Source organism: Anolis carolinensis, chromosome 3 (genome assembly GCF_035594765.1).
Source record: "Anolis carolinensis isolate JA03-04 chromosome 3, rAnoCar3.1.pri, whole genome shotgun sequence".
Taxonomy (NCBI): domain Eukaryota; kingdom Metazoa; phylum Chordata; class Lepidosauria; order Squamata; family Dactyloidae; genus Anolis; species Anolis carolinensis.
Genome location: NC_085843.1, coordinates 90,518,263 through 90,537,494, shown reverse-complemented (window position 1 = coordinate 90,537,494; position 19,232 = coordinate 90,518,263). Strand labels below are relative to the sequence as shown.

Sequence of the window (19,232 nt, the reverse complement as noted above, 5' to 3'; positions counted from 1 at the left end):
CAAACTGCCGACCTTCCGGTCAGCAATTTCTGCAGCTCAGAAATTTAACTTGCTTCGCCACTGCGGCCCCTCTCAAAGGGAGATATCTAGGAGCCCCTGGTAGTGCAGCAGATTAAACCGCAGAGCTGCTGAACTTGCTTACCAAAAGGTTGGTGGCTCGAATCCAGTAAGTGGGGTAAGTTCCCACTGTCAGCCCCAGCTTCTGCCAACCTAGCAGTTCGAAAACATGCAAATGTGAGTAGATCAATGGTGGGAAGGTAACGGTGCTCCGTGCAGTCATGCCGGCCACATGACCTTGGAGGGGTCTAAGAACAATGCCGGCTCTTCGACTTAGAAATGGAGATGAGCACCAACCCCCAGAGTCGGACATGACTAAACTTAATGTCAGGGGAAAACCTTTACCTTTACTAGGGAGATTATTTTTTTCTGGTATCCCAAGTCCAAATTCTATAGTACTTTAAATGTCAATGTCTCTAACATAATTGTCTGGGGTGTAGAACCTCTACTTAAAAGAGTCCTTGGCAAGAAACCCTTGTGATAGATCATCTTCAACATTGTCATAAGTCAGAAATTACCTGAATGCACATAACACACTCACACGGGTGGATGGGCAGATTTTTCTTTTTTCTATCTTCATAACTTCTTTTGGATGCTGGAATCCTTTGGTATTATTTCTAAAATGCATGTAAAAATCTGGTTCACAATCTGTTTCCAGGTTTTATCATTTCTGTCTATGTAATATCATGGAAAATGAAAAAGATTTAATCAGTTTAATTTTCATTTTAAATTGTCATTTCAGTTTAATGTAGGCCCCTTCCACATAGCTGAATAAAACCCCACATTATCTGCTTTGAATTGGAATATATGGCAGTGTGGACTCTGATGACCCAGTTTAAAGCAGATATTGTGAGATTTTCTGCCTTGATATTCTGGGTTTTATGGCTGTGGTGAAGGGCCCTTAGTTTAGTTACGAAAGCAAATCTCCTCAAACCGGCATTATTCAAATTGAAGATGATTGCTGTTCAGCTAATCAGTTGAATTCAACATCAATCCCAAGTAACGCCCCGTCTACACTCCCTGTATCCCAGTATCTGATCCCAGATTATCTGCTTTAAACTGGATTATATGAATCTCCACTACCAGATAATCTGGGATAAGAAGACAATCTGGGATCAGATCCTGGGATATAGGGGCAGTGTGGAAAGGACTTAAAGTAAACCATTAAAATTTGGAACTGAATGGAACTTAATCACAATGGATCTAATTTAGTTGGTACTAACATTGGATTTAGAGTAGAGTCCGCATTATAAAAAGAGCCAAACAAAATTCAGAATTGCATTCAGTCTGCACAAAAGAAAATGGGGGAAGAAACAACATTTGTACAGAATTTGAAAGTACTGTTATAAGTGTCCAGCAAGACTTAGCTGTGCATGTTTATTATAACTGTCCTAAAATGCCATGGCATAACAAAAGCTTAGATATAGCATTATTGGAAGTACCTTGTGTAAAAGGAGCTTTAAAGAAATGCTGACAAAATTTACCATTTATTCTTAGGTAGAAATAAGTTATGTGTTCTTTTTTTCCATGTGACCGTGCTCATAATTGAGTGGTTTATTCTGTCAAGGTAAAAAAAATGGAATGGTGGACTAAATCTAATGGTGAGAGGGTTATTTGGAGGTCAAATCCTTGATAATTGCAGAAGAGAGTTTCAGGTCCTTAAGTCCTCCTGTTTTAAAGATCTTGGGGGGGGGGGGGAGAGAGAGAAAATAGAATGTGCCTAATGAATTCCCTATAATCAGTAATTCAAATGATTTTCCCTCACTTCAGAATATAATAGAGGCAATGAACATTAAAATATTATTGTTTCTGATGCTCACATTATTTATGTTAGTTTATGTTAGAGGGAAAACATTTAGTTTTAGATGGGGGGACTGTATACTATCCAAGGCCCCTTTTACACTGCCATATAATCCAGATTATTAAAGCAGATAATCCACATTATCTGCTTTAAACTGGATTATATAAATCTACACTGCCATTTAGTCCAGTTCAAGTCAGATAATCTGGATTTTATATGGCAATGTAGAAGGGGCCCAAGATAGAAATAAAGGAAAGTCCTGGGGAGGCTACAGATTAATAGTACTGGAATTGTGATGAATCAAATAGCAATATAAAGCAGAACAAACAGAATTAGGAGGTCAAGGAAAAGTGTTGTATGAAATGGATCTTGGAAAATATTTTGAAGGAAAGAGAGACATTTCAGGGTTTAGAAAGCAGTATGGCAGAAAGTATAGTGATAAGTTTGTGTGCTGGTTAGTCATCATGTAATGTTAAGGCAGAAGGCATAATGGTAAGTTTGAGCACTGTTGGTTAGTCATCATTTTATAGATTGATTTTTAGACACAGACTTTGAAATAACTGAAAAGCATTTAAAGAAGTACATATGAAATTGATATTCAGCTAGAGATGGAGCACATTTAATAACCAACCAGTGTGCACTATGGTATAATTTTGTAAAAAGATGATTATATCCAAGCAGCCTGTTTGTATGATTTAACATTTTGTTCGTAAAGCCTTTACAGATTTTCAGTTGCAATTCCACACAGAAGACTACCTGTACAAAGAGCACTAATATAATATCCAAATGAATTCTTCTCTTGACTTTGATATTGTACTTTACACATAAATTTCTGATTACGTCTGTTGTAGTGCTTTTCGTAATGAGTAATGTGGATTTTATTTTTAGGTGTTGTTATCAGATACCGTATATATAAGCAGGTAGTGATCCCTTGTTGGCATCTGCCACTAGTAGAGATCCTGCACACATGACCTGTTATATATAGTAGGTCAAGACATTGCTCCATTTGTGCTCTATCCATCAATACAGGCAGTGTAAAAACCTCATGAAGTCCTAGGTGAACAATGTATGGGAATATACAATGTATTGTGTTCAGGGTCCACACCATTGGTATTAGGATACAGTTGCTCTTCTTCAGCTGCTTATACAATATCCATAGCATATCTCTTCACCTTACTATTTGGAGATAGTAATATTCCCAGTAAGGAATTAAAATGACTTTCTGTTCTTTCCTTTTGTCTTATCTAGAATTGCATTGTTAAAATCACTAGTTTTAATCTCCACAAAATGAGATTCTTCAACCTTTCCCCCAGTTATTTGCAGTATTTCTGCCTGGCTTGTAAAAATACTATCCTATAATTTATTATAATGGTTAACCACAAGGTGGTGCACATTTTCTGTTCTAAAGGTCAGTAGACTTTAGTTTTACCCCAAATACTTCTCTGCTGTTCTCCTACAGGATACAGTAGCATTTTTTTATTATGCTATGGAAAAAAATATTTTTGGAAATGTGTTTATTACAAAAAGTACCTTTACAAACAAACAATGTACAAACAGTCCCTTGGTATACAAATAGCATCAAATTTAAGCACCCATTGATTCACTCTAAACTTCTGAACTTGGCTGAGTTTCTTCCATGTTAATCTTAACTTTCCTGGATCTTTGAGATGTTTTAGTTGATTTTTTACTTTTCATTTTATAGATAGGGAAGCTGAGGAAGACTGTATCTGTAAATGTGTCCTGCCGAAATTTGCTGTTGAGCCTGAGTATAGGAAACATTGTTTCTCCACTCTTTTGACTGGCATGGAAAGGGTTACGAAGAGATAGAACAACAGGAGCCTGAGGCCTCTTCTTCACTGCCATATAAAATCCAGATTATCTGTTTTGAACTGGATTATATGGCACTGTAGACTCATATAATCCAGTTCAAAGAAGATAATGTGGATTTTCTCTTTTGATAATTTGGATTATATGGCAGGGTAGAAGGGGCCTGAGTCTGTTAAGAGTTTTGTATAGTATCTGGCAGATTCATGGTTAATTGTAAAGTTAGGAGTAACGAAGCAGAATCTAAATCAAAGAGTAACTAATGAATGGAATCTGTAAGCAATAAAGAATAGGCTGCAGTGGGGATGATGTAATGCAGCTGTGATTGGTTAAAGGGAATATAAATTAAGCAAGTAACCACAGCATGTGGACTTCCTAAGAATAGAGATTTTGTTGTGTGAAGGTGTTTGATTCGATTCTGTGAACCAGTGTATCAAATGCTACTTTCTAACTGAAGATACAGTGAAAGAGAATACTGTAAGTAGAAGAAGGAGTGGAGATTGTATATACTGTACAAACTGTGTATATTTTGGATTATGGAACTGTAAAGAGATAAAAGCCTTCCTGGTGGGAATGAAAATTAAGTCTACTGTTTGTTTAATATTTATACTCCAGTGTTACTAAGATTATCAGCACTCACTTTGACTGAGTAGCTTGAAGTTTGATAAAGTATTTAAAAACTAGAAAATTATCCAACAGTCAACATTGGTCAATTCTTTAAATAATGTTTCATTTTCTTGTAGAGCAGTGTTTTGTAAGGGTGTCTCTGGAGTGACTTGGTTTGTTTTTTCCTCGGGCCTGCCAGAAGGCACCTGCTTAATATTTTTTTTGTTTAAGACTGCTGAAGCTTTTGGCAAAGTGTATTATTTTCCTTGGCTCACTTGCAGGGGTGGTTCAACTGTTAGGCGAAGTAGGTGGTTGCCGTAGGCACCATCTTCTGGGGGGCGCAGTTGAGGCGCCTCTTGAGGTGCCTCAAAGTGCCCCTAATAAGCAGCTTCTTTTTTGTCTTTTCCCCCCCTCTCCACTGGGAGGGGGCACTCCCTCTGGGCGTGCCTCACCTTTCCCCTCCCGCACGCACGCATGCGTGCATGTGCGCATGATGCGCATGCACCCCACCTCCTCCTCCCAGGCCCGCAGCCCAGCCGGCCTCCATGGCCTGATCTGCCTTTGCCTCCTCGAGGCCAGCTCTCCAGGCTGCCTGGCCATGTTCCAGAAGCTTTCTCTTCTGATGTTTTAACCCCACCTATGGCAGGCATCCTCAGTGGTTGTGAGATCTGTTAGAATCGAGGTAAGTCAGCTTATATATCTGGACCTGAATATATTGTATGACTTCTATTATTCATTTATTATTATTATTATTATTATTATTATTATTATTATTATTATTATTATGTCCAGGGTGGGAGAAAGGAAGAACTCTTGTTTGCTGGAGACAGGTGTGGATTTTGCCATTGGCCACCTTGATTAGCATGTAATGTCCTTGCAGCTTCAAAGCCTGGTTGCTTCCTCCCTGGGGGCATCTTTGGTTGTGAGATGTTAGCTGGCCCTGATTGTTTCCTGTCTGGATTTCCCCTGTTTTCAGAGTGTTGTTCTTTATTTACTGTCCTGATTTTAGAATTTTTTTAATACCGGGGGCCAGATTCCCTTTCGGTGGCCTTTTAATTCCTATGGATTCCTAAGGACCCTCAGGGCTCTTCCACAAGGCCATATAACCCAGAATATCAAAGAGAATAACCCACAATATCTGCTTTGAACGGGTTTATCTGAGTCCACACTGCCCTATATCCCAGTTCAATGTTTGGTGCTAAATTTGCAAATATAGTAATTCTTACATAACATTACCATGTATTGAACTGCTTTTTCTGTTAATTTGTTGTAAAACATGATATTTTGGTGCTTAATTTGTAAAATCATAATGTTATTTGATGTTTAATAGGTTTTTCCTTAATCCCTCCTTATTATCCAACATTTTTGCTTATCCAAGGCTTTTATTTTTCAGTGATTGGTTTGGGGGGAGGGGGCACCAAAATTCTGTTAGCTTACACTTGAAAATTACCTCGGGCCAGCCATGCTCGCTTGGTATTTAGCAACCATTAGTACAGAATTTGAAGAACCAGGCCTGATTGGTACTGCCATAAAAATCCAGATTATCTGCTTTGAACTGGATTATATGGTAGTGTATGCTCTGCTAATCCAATTCAAAGCAGATAATGTGGATTATCTGCTTTGATAATGTGGATTATATGGCATTGTAGAAGTGGCCCCAGAGCTACAGGGATCAAGAAGCAGGTCTTGGATGTGCCCTCTGAAGAAAAATCAGGAAGGTTTGGGTCTTTGGTCAAGGAATTAGGACAGGTGGCACTTCAGTTACCGTCATCACAGGAGAATCCTACTGTGTTCTGGAACTTGGAAGATCCGTCTCCCCTGATCTGCTTGATTGTCTCTAGATTTCTCTAAACTCAGAAAGAACAAGTCAGAAGCAGCACTCAACTATCTGCTGCATCACTTACTTTGTATGTTGTTATTTTGCTTAAGGTTAAGCCACCAAACCCAAAGGGTGCTCACTAATGGTTTCACTTCATCCTGGAAAGGAGTGACTAGTGGAGTGCTGCAGGGTTCAGTCCTGGGCCCAGTACAGTTCAACATCTTTATTAATGACTTGGATGAAGGTTTAGAGAGCGTGCTTATCAAGTTTGCAGATGATACCAAATTAGGAGGGATAGCAGATACTCCAGAGGACAGGATCAGAATTCAAAATAACCTTAACAAATTGGAGAGCTGGGCCAAAACTAAAAAAAAATGAATTTCAACAAAAATGAAATGCAAAGATACAAAATGGGTGATGCCTGGCTTGACAACGGTCCATGTGTGAAAGATCTTAGAGTCTTCGTGGACAACAAGTTGAACATGAGCCAACAGTGTGATGCAGAAGCTTTAAAATGCCAATGGGATTTTGTGCTGCATCAAAAGGAATATAGTGTTTAGATCAAGGGAAGTCTTTGTAAAATGACAGTCCCTCTTTCTGGCTTAAGCTGGCCAATGGTATTGGTTCTTCTGGGGATTCTTGTCGACTTGACCCTCCAGGTTAAGTTGTTTTCATCTTGCCACTACTGCTCAACTTGTTGCATTCAGATACAACTGCAGTGTCATTATTATAATAACTATCAAAATCTACTTTTCATTTTCTAGGAGATAAGTCTTTGTTCCTTGTCTCTGTGTTCAATTTGTTTATTGCTTTGACTTGCTTGGCTTTTATCTTTTCAGAGCCTTTATTTTTGCTTTTCAGGGATATAAGTTCCTCAACTAATTTAAAGACCTTCAGCAGTGGCTTTTGCTTCCTTTGCTCCCTGAGGATGATCATGTAACTCATCATTCAATGGTTCCACCTGAGAATCACTGCCAAATACAGCACTCAACAGACCAGTGGTGTATTTCCTTCTCTTTGTCACATGTCTATCCAATGCTACCACACTGACATTGCATGGTCTTGTAATCTTGCTCTGCTGTGTGAGAGAACTGTTACTGAGGGAAGACAGTGAGCAGCTCCGAGAACTTTGTGCTAAAACATGCAGCCAAGTGAAGTGTTGAAGTGCCATCCACCTCACTGAACTTCCGGCCATCGTTTTGATTGGCTGCCAATCCAGGAAAAGAAAAGGAGGGCTTCTCCACAGCAGGAATGAGCTTGCTTTTATGAGACTCAACCAAACTAGGCACTGGTATACCTGAGAGAGGCGTTTGTAGACCTTTAAATTTGCCCGTATCTATGCCTCTCCCATTTTCACTGTCTTCCTCTACACAAGAGACCAAAATTCTCAAAGGTTTGGGGGAAGCTACAGCACTCAGTATTCCCAGGCAGTTTCCCATCCAAGTACTAACTTGGCCTGACCCTGTTTAGCTTCTGAGATCAGATGAGATTGGACATGTTCAGGGTGGTATGGCTGTAGCTAGAGAAGAGGTTTCCTGCAATGTTGTTATCAGCCCTGTGGTATTCTGCATCATTTAGTAAAAAACAAAAGAAATCATTCTCAGGTCTGTTCAGCACCTTGAGAGCATCTTGCATTTCTTCTATATATTTGATTACAGAAGGGATCTTGTAGCGCAAGCATTTTTAAAGTGATACACTTCCACTTCTTTCTGCAGCTACATCTTTTCATTAGTAAGTCTTGGAGCAGCATTTAAAGCCAAGGCTAGGCCTTTGTTGTTCTGTTTTAGGGTGACCTTAAAGATGGTGGAGTTATTTATTGTTTTTGTTTTGATGTTTGATGCAAGAGATACATTCACATTTGCCATTTCTAAAGCACCATTTCTTTTGTCTTTGATCTGTTCCTTAGCTCCAATCACAGAGGACAGGGTAGATGTCTCCAAAACTGACATTTTGCTGAGAGTCCAGCAAATTCTAGTCGATTTCAATGGGTCTGACTTAGGCATAGGCCAACTTTGGCCCTCCCTACCTTCAGGTGTTTTGGGCTTCAACTCCCCGCTATTTGTTGATAGTAACACTAAACAAAGCAGCCAGTCTCAGAGAAATGAGAATACAATATATGGGCTGTAATGCGGGTCTCAATCCAGAATAAGCCAGTTGTGTGTTATCTATCTAAAAAGCAGACGATATTAAATTGTTTCTGTGTTCTTGGTCTGTGTTCCAGTGTATGCCTCCTGTTTTACTACTGCAATCTGCTCTAATTATCAAGTTTTATCAAGTTTATTGACCTATTAACGGTGTCCATGGGACATTTTAATTTAGTAGCTGTTAAAAAGGCTTTAAATATGTTACAATTTGTATGATAAAACATTTCATGTCACCCTTCCCATTGGTATCCATACCATATAAAAAATGTTCTTAATTCTTTCCTGCACCAGCTAATACAGCATTGCTTTAAAAGGAAGATTTAAAAATTCAGGAGAGAGCCTGATGTGGCTATTGGACTAGGACTCTGGAGACTCAGGTTCAAAACTCTGCTTGACCATGGATGCATCTGTACTGTAGTATTAATGCAGTTTGACACCACTTTAACTGCCCTTGATCTTGGGATTTGAAGCTTGATGAGTCACCAGCTCTCTTTGACAGAGCAGACTAAATGTCTTGAAAAACCTTAGCTCCCAGGATTCCATAGCACTGGGCTATGACAGTTAAAATAGTGTTGAATAGTTTTCTGCAGTGTTGATGTACCCCTAATGTATGACCTTGGGCAAATCACATTCTCGCAGCCTCAGAGGAAGGGAGTGTCAAACCCCCTATGAAAAAATATTGCCAAAAAAACTCATGATAGATTCTCTTTAGGATTACAATATGCCATAAATGATTTGACAGTAGCAACAAAGACACAGATCCGCTTGCTAAAGGTGCATGTAGTTGTTTTGCCTCCATTCAGATTTTTGCAATAGATATGATGATATATAAAGAAGAAATCACAGCTAATGATCTTAAATTGTTCTTTATTAAACAGTCATTATGCTCATTTATGAAACAGCTTAATGTGTATTCTCTGCTGAGTATCTCTGCCAATGAACACTTAACCTTTTCTGCGAATCTTGCTTAATATTTTCCTGCTGAAATCCTTCCGTTCTGCATTCTGTGACGTGGAAATGGTGTCCTATCCTGTTCCCTGTACAATGAATTGAGAGGTGGTGTCTGAAGAAACTTAGAATGTCTTCCTTTATATTGACAGCAGTTTTTTGTCCAAGAATATATAGATGCACATATCTTTTAAGACTGGCATAATGATTTAAAGTATGGTGCAGTCCAACCATCATGAGGAGGTCATCAAACTCTTTATTTATTTATTTATTTATTTATTTATTTATTTATTTATTTATTACATGCAGTTATACCCTGCCCTTCTCCCCAAGGGGACTCAGAGCGGCTTACATTCTGCCACAAGGGCCAGCAACAAATATACTATAAAACAAAACAATTAAAACATGATAAAAATATACAAAAATTAAAACGCTGCAAAGTAGCGATGTTGCACCATCCTCAGTCATTCAATACTGCTACAATTACAGATTTGCGACCCGATTATATCAGCCCATGTGCTTATTCGCTGAATGCCTGGGCGCAGAGCCAAGTTTTTAGTTTTCTTCTAAATCCCAGGAGGGATGGGGTTTGCCGGATATCGCTGGGGAGGGAGTTCCACAGCCGAGGAGCCACCATCTTAAGGTTTGTCCTATTACTGGTATGCATGTGCCACATGTTCTTTTACCACATTGATACGAAATCTGTTGTAAAATGTGTTTTTAAAAATAAGGCATTTAAACCTGGCAGTTTCAAGATTGTATTTGGATACTTTGTAAAAATGCATTAAATATGTGTTGAGGTGATGGGAGTGTTCATCCCAAAATTTGGTTTCCCTATAGTTAGCTGTAATCATGCTGTGCTGTCATTCTGCCTTGGTGACTGAAGTTATCCTTTTTCTACCACAGTCTGCAGTGCAATATGGAGACACTGTCCTTACACATGGTTTTGCCCAAAGCGCACCCTTCTTTCTGCATCTGTGAAGAGTTTAACATTGTGCATTAGAATGACATCACATCTTCTTTCAATCTTCGTCTCCTTGCAGTCATCTTCTATTTTTGGAAAGAAAGTCAAAGCTGGTCAGTTCTTTATTGATGTGACTCACAAGGTTCCCCAGCCTTAATGCCACAGTGGCATGAACACATTCTGATATCACACAGAGAATCTAATTGGGAAGAAATATGATCTGTGTTTCTCTCTCTGTGTTAAATCTGAGCAAGTAATCTGTTACCCATGGAAACCAAGAGCTTTTGCCAGGAGGCTAAGAACACTGTAAAGAATAAAGTCAACAGAGATACTGAGGGGAAATGCACGCAGCACAGTCAGACAGCAAATTCAGAAATAACTAACATGACCTCTTTTGTGCCACTGAAATAGCTTTGTCAGAAAAGTATGTCATGTGCACAGAAATGGCTCACAACAGCCAAGAATTAACAGCATTTCCTTTTGTAATGGATTTAAGCAGTAGCTGTGTGAAGTTTTTCCATTTACTGCTTAGTTAATTTGGATCTGTATTGAAACCTGAAAGTTATCATAGTTTATCCTTCCTACTTTATATCAATATTATCAGTTTTTGCTCTGTTACACATGGCAACAGCCATTAAGATCACACTTTCTTAAGGAAGAGTCTAATTAATAAATGCCATTGATCTTGCTGTGTAATTTAGGATACTGTTTTATGGAGTTTGAAGACCAGTCCTTAATTCTGCCTTGAAGTATGGGTGAAAACAAGGATTTATCCACAAATGTAAGATGAAAATGAGATTTCTCAGTCTCATGCTGCTGAGATGTCAATGCAAGGCTGACATAAATGATATTTAAGCATTTTTTTTATAAACCTTCCATCTTCTATTTCTATTTTTATACTTCTATATAGCTTGAATTTTGCAGCCCCATAATTGGATCTGTCATATATTTTTTATCTATCAAGAGCAAAAATGAGGAATAGTAGTGTCTTTCTGAAACCTGGACTAAAAATGCAATCCTAAATAGACGTATTTCATGATATGTCCCAGTTTCAGTGACGTAGGTGAAGTCTGTCTCCTAATGCATTACATTAAGGTTATACTCTAGAAATTCGACAAGTTTTATGAGTGAGATGTATTGCCAATCTCTTTCTGACACAAACTCATATACTTACAGAATCTATTTTTGTGAGATTTTGTGTGAGGTTTGTTTGTTTATTTTTTATTTGATTTATACCCCCCTCTTTTCTCCCAGAACAGGATTCAAGAACAGTATGTACACAGTCCCTAGAGGCAGTTTACTGCAACCTTACAGTGGAATGCTGATTGGCGATGGCTGGAAAACTGATCTTGGGGAACATCAATTAGGATCCACCCCCTATGCTTCAGCATCTCTCCTCCCTTTCAATTTTTTTAAACTCTCATTTTGCACATGGATACACATTTCTTAGGATGAGGCTTGGAAGATGGATGAATAGTTTCCCAAACAAGCACCCTTCATGGTGATAGACATAGCTGCAGGCTGGGATGTGAATGTCAGTCTAACAGGTCAAAGGCATGCATTTTGGGAATGGTGGAAGCATATGTTGGAACCAGAACTTGGAAAAATTACTTTATGATCTATAACACACAACATTCTCTATTCGTGATGGGGGCTGGGAAATTTAGAGAGCTTTAACTGTAACACACAGTCTGTTGTAGCAATATATTATACCCCTTTTCAGAGCCAAATTTGACAAATTTCATCTTCAAAACTACTCTGTGTCCCAGTTGTCCCTCCACAATAGCAATTTTGACTTTAGCAGTTTTCTTTATTCACAGATTAGATTAAAAGTGCTTTCTCTAGGAATCTCTTGGTCCTAGAGTGTGACTCTATAGTCAAGTCTTCCAGTCATGCTGGCGGACTATGAGATTTCTTGAGAGAACACCTCTAGGAATTTCTAGGTCCTCAAAGGCAATTATATGGCCAGCTTTCAGTGGAAGTCAGCCATAGACTCTTGCTGGAAGACCTAAAAATCCCTAGAAAGGTGTCCATTCAGTAAGAAAATTGTGATTTCTTTTATTCAGTTTTTACTTTCACTGGGGCCCTGTGCCCCTAACTCCAGGGAACATGCAGGGCTGACTGTATTCATTGCTCCTACTGATTCTCAATAAAAGTGATCTAAATGTTACATTCAGTTATCAAAATTCTTTTGAGATGTTGGATTTGGCTAAATGCCAACATAGATGTGAGGCATTTGTTGTGTTGTGGCAGAGGCGAAGCTATGATTATCTTCTTCCAGTTTTAAAGATACTTTGGAAAGCAAGAACAGACCTAGTTTTTGCTATTTATTTCAGGCAGTTAGGAGTAACCTTCTGTGCCTACAGATTTCTTTCAATAGTATATGAGATTGGAAGTTTTCTCATTTTTCTTTATTTGACTTCCCCTTGTTACACTTTCGACACAAATTGCTACCCACTGAGTATCAACAAAATATAGTTCTCCAGATGAACAATGTTGTTAATACCATGTACCTTAAAATACCATCCCCCAAATGTTTAGAAAGGAAACAAGAAGGTGAATAAAGAATTAAAGGGAAGGAAACAAGAATACTGAATTTCTGGGATATTTCTAATACAAGCATCACATAGTTCTAGCATCCTTCCAGGTGCCCACATGGTTAGAATGAGAGAACAGTCACATTCATCTTATCTCATTTCTAAGTCTGAAGAACTTTGCTAAATCTTTTGAATGTGACCTTCTTTCCATATTTTCTATAGAATATTATTTTGTATGAATCTTTAGCAAGTCCTGTTCCCACTGGATAGTATTTGGGACAGCATGGTTCTGTAATATTCTGTTCTTGGCTGTTACAAGGATTGTGATTATACAATCACAGTTATAAATATGCATAAGTGGCTGGATAACCTATTGAACCTGTAAATTGTAAATTCTGTTGTCTTGCAGTTAAGAATGAAACACAGAAATTGGCAGACTTCTGGTCTTTTAGGGACCATGTTTTGTTTTTGCTGCGTGCTTGAGTTTTGTATCTGTGTCCTGCATGCTGTTTCAGTATTGTGAATGTCTCTTTTTTATACTAGATAGGTTTTCTTTTCATTATTTTTATCTATGTTGCAATTTATACTTTCAATATCCATTGGTCAGACTGGGGAAAATTACATTTAATTTTCCATCAATCTTGCATCCAATCCTCCAACCCTTTTCTGTTCACCATGAGACACAAGTTCTTCATCTAGTGAATGATAAACAGCTAAAGCATGTAATGGTACACATAAATCCTTCTTAGAGTGAGTCTTTTATTATTTATTAGATATAATATAATGTGTGTCATTGGAAAGGCAAGCTCTATATGCATGTTTATCCCTTACCTTATCATCATGATAAAAACATTATTCTTAAATCTGTTAAAACTACTGTAATTTGCTGCCTGTGTGAAAATTTGTCCTTAGTATGGACTGACACTCTTCTATCTCCAGAATAATTTCTTTACTCTCATAAATATAATACTGAAATTTAGCAAGCTTCATTTCCACATTTTTCTTACATAGTTTTGTTTTCCCCTCCATCTGCTCGAACATTTCTCTGTATCTGCGGAGGATGTAGTCTTTCTCCTTTTGTCCTTGGCTGATGGAATCATTAGCAGATAGAAGCTGCTTTATTCAGTGATTAAGGCAAAATTTTAGGGAGCCCTGATGCTAGATGCTATTATTTTGGTTGCCATTGTCCTACAGTATGACATTTGCTCTGATTCTGACATAGTTGGTACTTATGTACCCTAAACACATATATTTGAAACTAGACAAATGTGGTTCTTCAGACATTTCCGACTACAACTCCCTTAATTTTTACCATAGGCTTTGCTGGCCAAGGCTGCCAGGGTTTTAAGCTAAAACCAACTGAACCAAATTTGCCCAATTCCGTTGTAAAGGGCGTACATTAGGAATTAGGCATTTGTATTTCAAAAAAAAAATCTAGCTTCATGCTAGTAACAAAATCAACATTTGCAAAAATCTTGTGTTTACTATGTAGACAAAGTTAGTTCAGTTATGTTCTGAAATGAATTATTTGCAATATCATAAGACTCCACACTATTCCCTTGGAGCATTTTCTGTAGAGATCAAATCGGTGATGTAATATAGCTATTGTTTAGTAAACAGAAAGTTCTGTCATAGAATCATAGAATCATAGAATCATAGAATAGTAGAGTTGGAAGAGACCTCAAGGGCCATCTAGTCCAACCCCCCGCTAAGAAGCAGGGGGGTCATTCTGAATCAGACCATTGGGCAGTTTCCAGGATTTTGAGTTGGAATTTTTTTCCTAGTCTTTCTTAGTCTTCTTTCTTTTTCAGACTAAGTACTTACCTATCCTGCTTAGCTTCTAAATCAGATGAGGTACTGGATGCTGGTAGCCTCCATTTCTTTCCCTGTCTTTTCCCCTGTCCCCTCTTGAAGGCTATGCACAGTGGAACCTCAACTTATGAGTATCCCAAGTTGTGAGCTTTTTGAATGTGAGCCATCGCACATCTGATTTTTTTATTTGACATGTGAGCCAGATCCGCGTTATGTGCCTTCCCCTTTCCAAAATGGCAGCTGCGCTGGGAGACTGATTCAGGCCAAGCTTACAGAGAGGGAGGGAGGGAGCTTTGGCAGCTACCCTGAACTTAAGCAGGCCATGCTCACAGAAAGAAGGGAGGTGCCTTGGTGCAAATGGTGGCAGGGAGACAGAGGGAGCCACTCATGGAGGGAGGGAGGGAGGGAGGGAGGGAGGGAGGGAGGGAGGAAGGAAGGAAGGAAGGAAGGAAGGAAGGAAGGAAGGAAGGAAGGAAGGAGGGAGGGAGGGAGGGAGGGAGGGCAGGCAGGCAGGCAGGCAGGCAGGCAGGCATGGACTGTGGTATGGAGTCGGAGAGACAGCTGCTCAGGGAGAGAAAGGGAGGGAGGAAAGGCTGGCTGAAGCCCTTGAAACCCCATGGGGCCATGGCAAATGGGTTTAATTTGTTCTGTGACAGAGGTCTGATTACAATGCACTTCAATGGGGAAATGTGCTTTAACATACAAGGTTTTTTGAGTTAAGAGCTTGGTCACAGGAGAAATAAAACTCCTATATCAAGAAATCACTGTATTTAAGGTCATGTTAAGGCTTGTGTCTCATCTCCAAGATATTTCATTATGTCTATGCAGGTAATCCAAAAAAGGAAATATGGCATACTTCTTGTCCTAAGCTGTACAAGGATACTCATGTTGTACAAGTAACACAATATACAAAAATTAATCTATAGCAACCTTTAGAGAAGGGTTGGGGAACATTTATGAACTACAACTCATATCGTCCCTCATTATTTGCTATTCTTGGTTGGGCTGATGGGCATTATAGTCCAACAATGTCTGGAGGGCAACACATTTCCAAACCCTGTTCAAGGGGCTAACTTTTGACTAATAATTGATGCTACACTACTAACCTTATTAAGGTGTTATTTCTTCTTGATGATAGGTTCATCATGTGTTAGTATATGCCTTGTTGGCTTTGGATTGTATCCTGTCTTCAAACAATTTACGATAAATTATATCTTATAGTGAGGATACTTTCAGCGTGAGAGCTATATTCTAACCCCCACAGGTAACAAGTTGCTTTCCGTTCTTGGCATCAAATCTAAGCAAATTCATTCCTGAATTCTGTTAGATATTTGAGAATCTGCTAAGACCTGTATGCAAATGCTGAAGAATGTTGGCTTGAGAAGTGAAATTATGTGGAGAGATGGATAAAAGAAGCACTCCAGTGATATAATTGTTAAGGAGTACTTCAAATAACAAAGTATTCATGGATTGAACTGAATTTTTACATCCAAAGCAGCTCTTTCTATGAAATGGCTTGTATACTTGAAAAGCCTGCATAGGGTTTCATGAGAGGTTTATGCCACAGCTTACAAAACATCTGTTGCTAGCATGAAAAAGAACAAGACATTAAAGGCATACCCAATCACTCCCTTCCTCTAAATTGCTGAGATTTTTTAAAACTGGGCATTACTGTTGGCTTTTGGCCAAGGCATCTTCAGCTGCAGGGCATGAATTACATTGGGGAAGAGAGTGAATTCAAGAATGGATAAGGTGGCATTCTGCCCATCTGAAATCCAGTCTAGTTAGAAATGAGAGCCACAAATAAAATCTGGACAACCAGTAAACATGCCACACTTATTTTTATAACATAATTGCGTGCTTTATTGATATACACAGTAAAGCAGTATATAATACAATAAGTAAGGCATATATTTGGTGAAATTTGATATGTCGTGAAAAATGCAGTAAAATTGAAATTTAGAAAAATAATTAGTATGTGTTACAGTGTTGATGTTAAAACACAATAGATTATGATACCCAAGTAATAAAACCAGTACTGGATAATGATGGTATAACATGCCAGATGATAGTTATTCAGTTACACTGATAATGTTTTACAGTTTAGTAATTTATGGATATAAGGAACATGAAATATTCCCCTCAAAATGCTTAAAAAGCAGCAGTAAAGCTTTTAAACTCTTTTAAATGTTTTTGAGAGATTCACTTCAAAACTAATGTGTACGAACGAAAACATAAATGAAAACCCTGAAGAAAACAAGCGTGCACTCTATTAATCTTCTAATCTTTAAAGAGAAGTTTCAACTTAAAAGCCTAAAAGAAAGCAAGACACTCCATATAAATCTCATTCTGCAGTTTCCAATAGAAAGGCTATGGGAATATGCAGAATAATCATAGGTAAATAATAAAAGAAACCGTCCATCCCAGTATGGAAAGATTATCTGTAAGGACTGTGCATGATTGGCATTTGACACAACAGAGTTCTACTGTCCTTCACTTTACTGTGCATTTATTTGGAAGTTAACAGGCAAAATTGATGTCTCAAGGAGTGAACATAGATTTCACCTTCCCATTCAAAATGAAAGGCCGGGAAAGGGACAGGATAGTAGCAGAACTCTTTGAACCATATGCCAACATTATGAGCACTGTGTCCACACTATGATTGTGCCTCCACCTTTGAAAACAATTATTAAAAGATTTGTTTGGGACCTCTTTTGTCAATTGTTACATTAAAATATTACTTTGACTCAAGTATTACAAATGAGAAGACCTGTTTACACATTGGACGAGTGGTGAAGATGTAATACCATCTGTACAGAACTGTCAGGAACACCACAAAACCAAAGTGAGGTAGAAATAACATGACTACCCATGTTTAATGTTAACTAGCATTAAAAATAAAATAAAATTGTTTTTCTCCCAAGGTTTAATTACACTTCATACAAGAAGAGGTAACTGATTTTATTCTTATGAAATGTTAATGTGGATTAGATGGTGAAATTTTATTTTGAGACAATGGAATTAAAAGCTGGTGGGAAGGAAATGAATGAAATGAAGTGGTAAAGCTTTTGTGAACAGCACCTCAACATTTTAGAGTAGTAAACCTGAGGAGCTGTTATGTAATGTCTATTTTCTGTTATCCCTCTCCTGAGTCATTGTTAATTGTGCGGTATTCTTGTAGAAAGAACAAATGAGGAGCAAGATGCTGGCTAATGTCTTCAGTGACCAAGCTCTCATGAAGTAGTGGGACTACTTTCAGCCGACCATGGATTTGGAAGATGGTACAATTGCTCCACACCACTTCCTGTTTAATTGAGCTGCTATGGTTTCTTGGAACTTGCTGGAAGGCAAGTTTGTAGTGACTATATTGTTATTAATAGATTAGGCAATTTTCAATGCTCAATAACACTTCTACTATAAAAATAGAGGAATAATAATTTGAGAAATATAACTTTAAGAATGGAAGCAGATCTCAGATTACATTACCTGTAGTCAAGTCCTCCCCTCCCCACCCCATAGGTGAAGGGTTTACCACATAAGGTGGTGTCAACAGAGCATGAATGCAAATCAAACTTCTACTTTGAAGTGTTAAGGTGCTGGCCAGTGGCAGGGACAGGATACCAGATGGTAAAGTCCAAAGGTACAATCCGGTAAGGCAATTCCTATTCTGTGTTAACCAACCACATTCTAATTCACAGGAATGGAGGAAACAGCACAAGTATAGAATATTGGTTCAATTTGTTGTTTTTATTATTGAAAGCTCTGAAGATAGTATTTATCATGTAATGTGCTCTTTCATATTATTGCCAACTAGCGGGGTAATTTCAATACAACTTGATTTTATTTGGAAGGAGGTGGAACAATACCTTAACTGAAAGGTTTTAGGATAGTACTATTTTTAAGCCAGTGCTAGTCGGTCACAAACAGTGAGAAATGTATGTTGATTATTTTGGTGTTGCTGAAATTCTCTTTGCTTTGTAAGGAAAAGAACACAGGACATGAATATCTGTCTCAAACAATTACAGAGCTGAAGTGATACTAAACGAATGCACTGTCTCTTTTTGTTAGTTTTTTTATAGGGATTTATATAAACATTTTTATAAAGCACACTTTGTTTACAATCTTTCTTTATAACGGTTATAAATTTTTTTAGACAACCCAAAATGCGTTCCATATAAAGAATGGCAAGTTATTTAGCTATCAAGATTTTACATGTAGTTTTCTTATAATTTTTTTGTACAATTGCATAGACGTGTAAAACCTGCCATTGTTAACAAAACAATAACAGACTTAAGAAACTACTGAAATCTACAGTGTAGTACCACTACCCTTCACAAAAATAGAGATTTGTTTTCATGTAAACTCTTACAGTCTAATCCTTTTCATACGAATATTATAAAAACCATGCGGGTACGCCTGAAGTTGTAAAACACATCTCACTATTCTAACACCTTGTTGTCAGTCATCACTGTCACTAAGGTTTCCATTGCTCGGCCCAAGTCATCTGCCATGTGGAAAAGGCTGCCTACATTGTGGCCTGCAAAAGAAAAGAAAAAGACGTTTACAGATGAAGCTGTATTGTAAGAAGTTTTGAAGACTGACATGTGTCGTATACAAATACCAATTAGCCAAGTTAGATAGCTCAATGTAAAGCAATGCATGCTCCCATGCAGGGGGAATCATTTGGGTTCTTTGGCAATGCACACCACTTACGAAGCTG

At 38.1% G+C, this 19,232-nt stretch overlaps 1 protein-coding gene, 1 long non-coding RNA gene and 1 pseudogene across 18 annotated transcripts in view; 1 reads left to right on the top strand and 2 right to left on the bottom strand.

Moving 5' to 3' along the window:
• The first annotated feature begins 379 nt into the window (after positions 1–379).
• LOC107982253 (uncharacterized) lies at positions 380–12,333 on the top strand. Of its 2 annotated transcripts, none has more exons than XR_001730157.2 (2): positions 380–4,159; positions 10,106–12,333. It is a non-coding gene; the product is annotated as an uncharacterized LOC107982253 (long non-coding RNA). The 2 variants fall into 2 exon arrangements; XR_010004959.1 differs by having other exon boundaries at positions 6,969–12,333.
• LOC134298112 (5S ribosomal RNA) lies at positions 7,510–7,628 on the bottom strand (annotated as a pseudogene).
• Positions 12,334–18,240: 5,907 nt separating the features above from the next.
• The window catches only part of dmd (dystrophin), a 1,684,732-nt gene continuing 1,683,740 nt past the window's right edge, over positions 18,241–19,232 (bottom strand). For all 16 annotated transcript variants that reach the window (XM_008107345.3, XM_016992722.2, XM_062977165.1 and 13 more), the window contains one exon: positions 18,241–19,049. In XM_008107345.3, the coding sequence (XP_008105552.2) occupies positions 18,952–19,049 (98 nt within the window). In that variant the 3' untranslated portion in view covers positions 18,241–18,951. The remainder of the gene's footprint in view (positions 19,050–19,232) is intronic.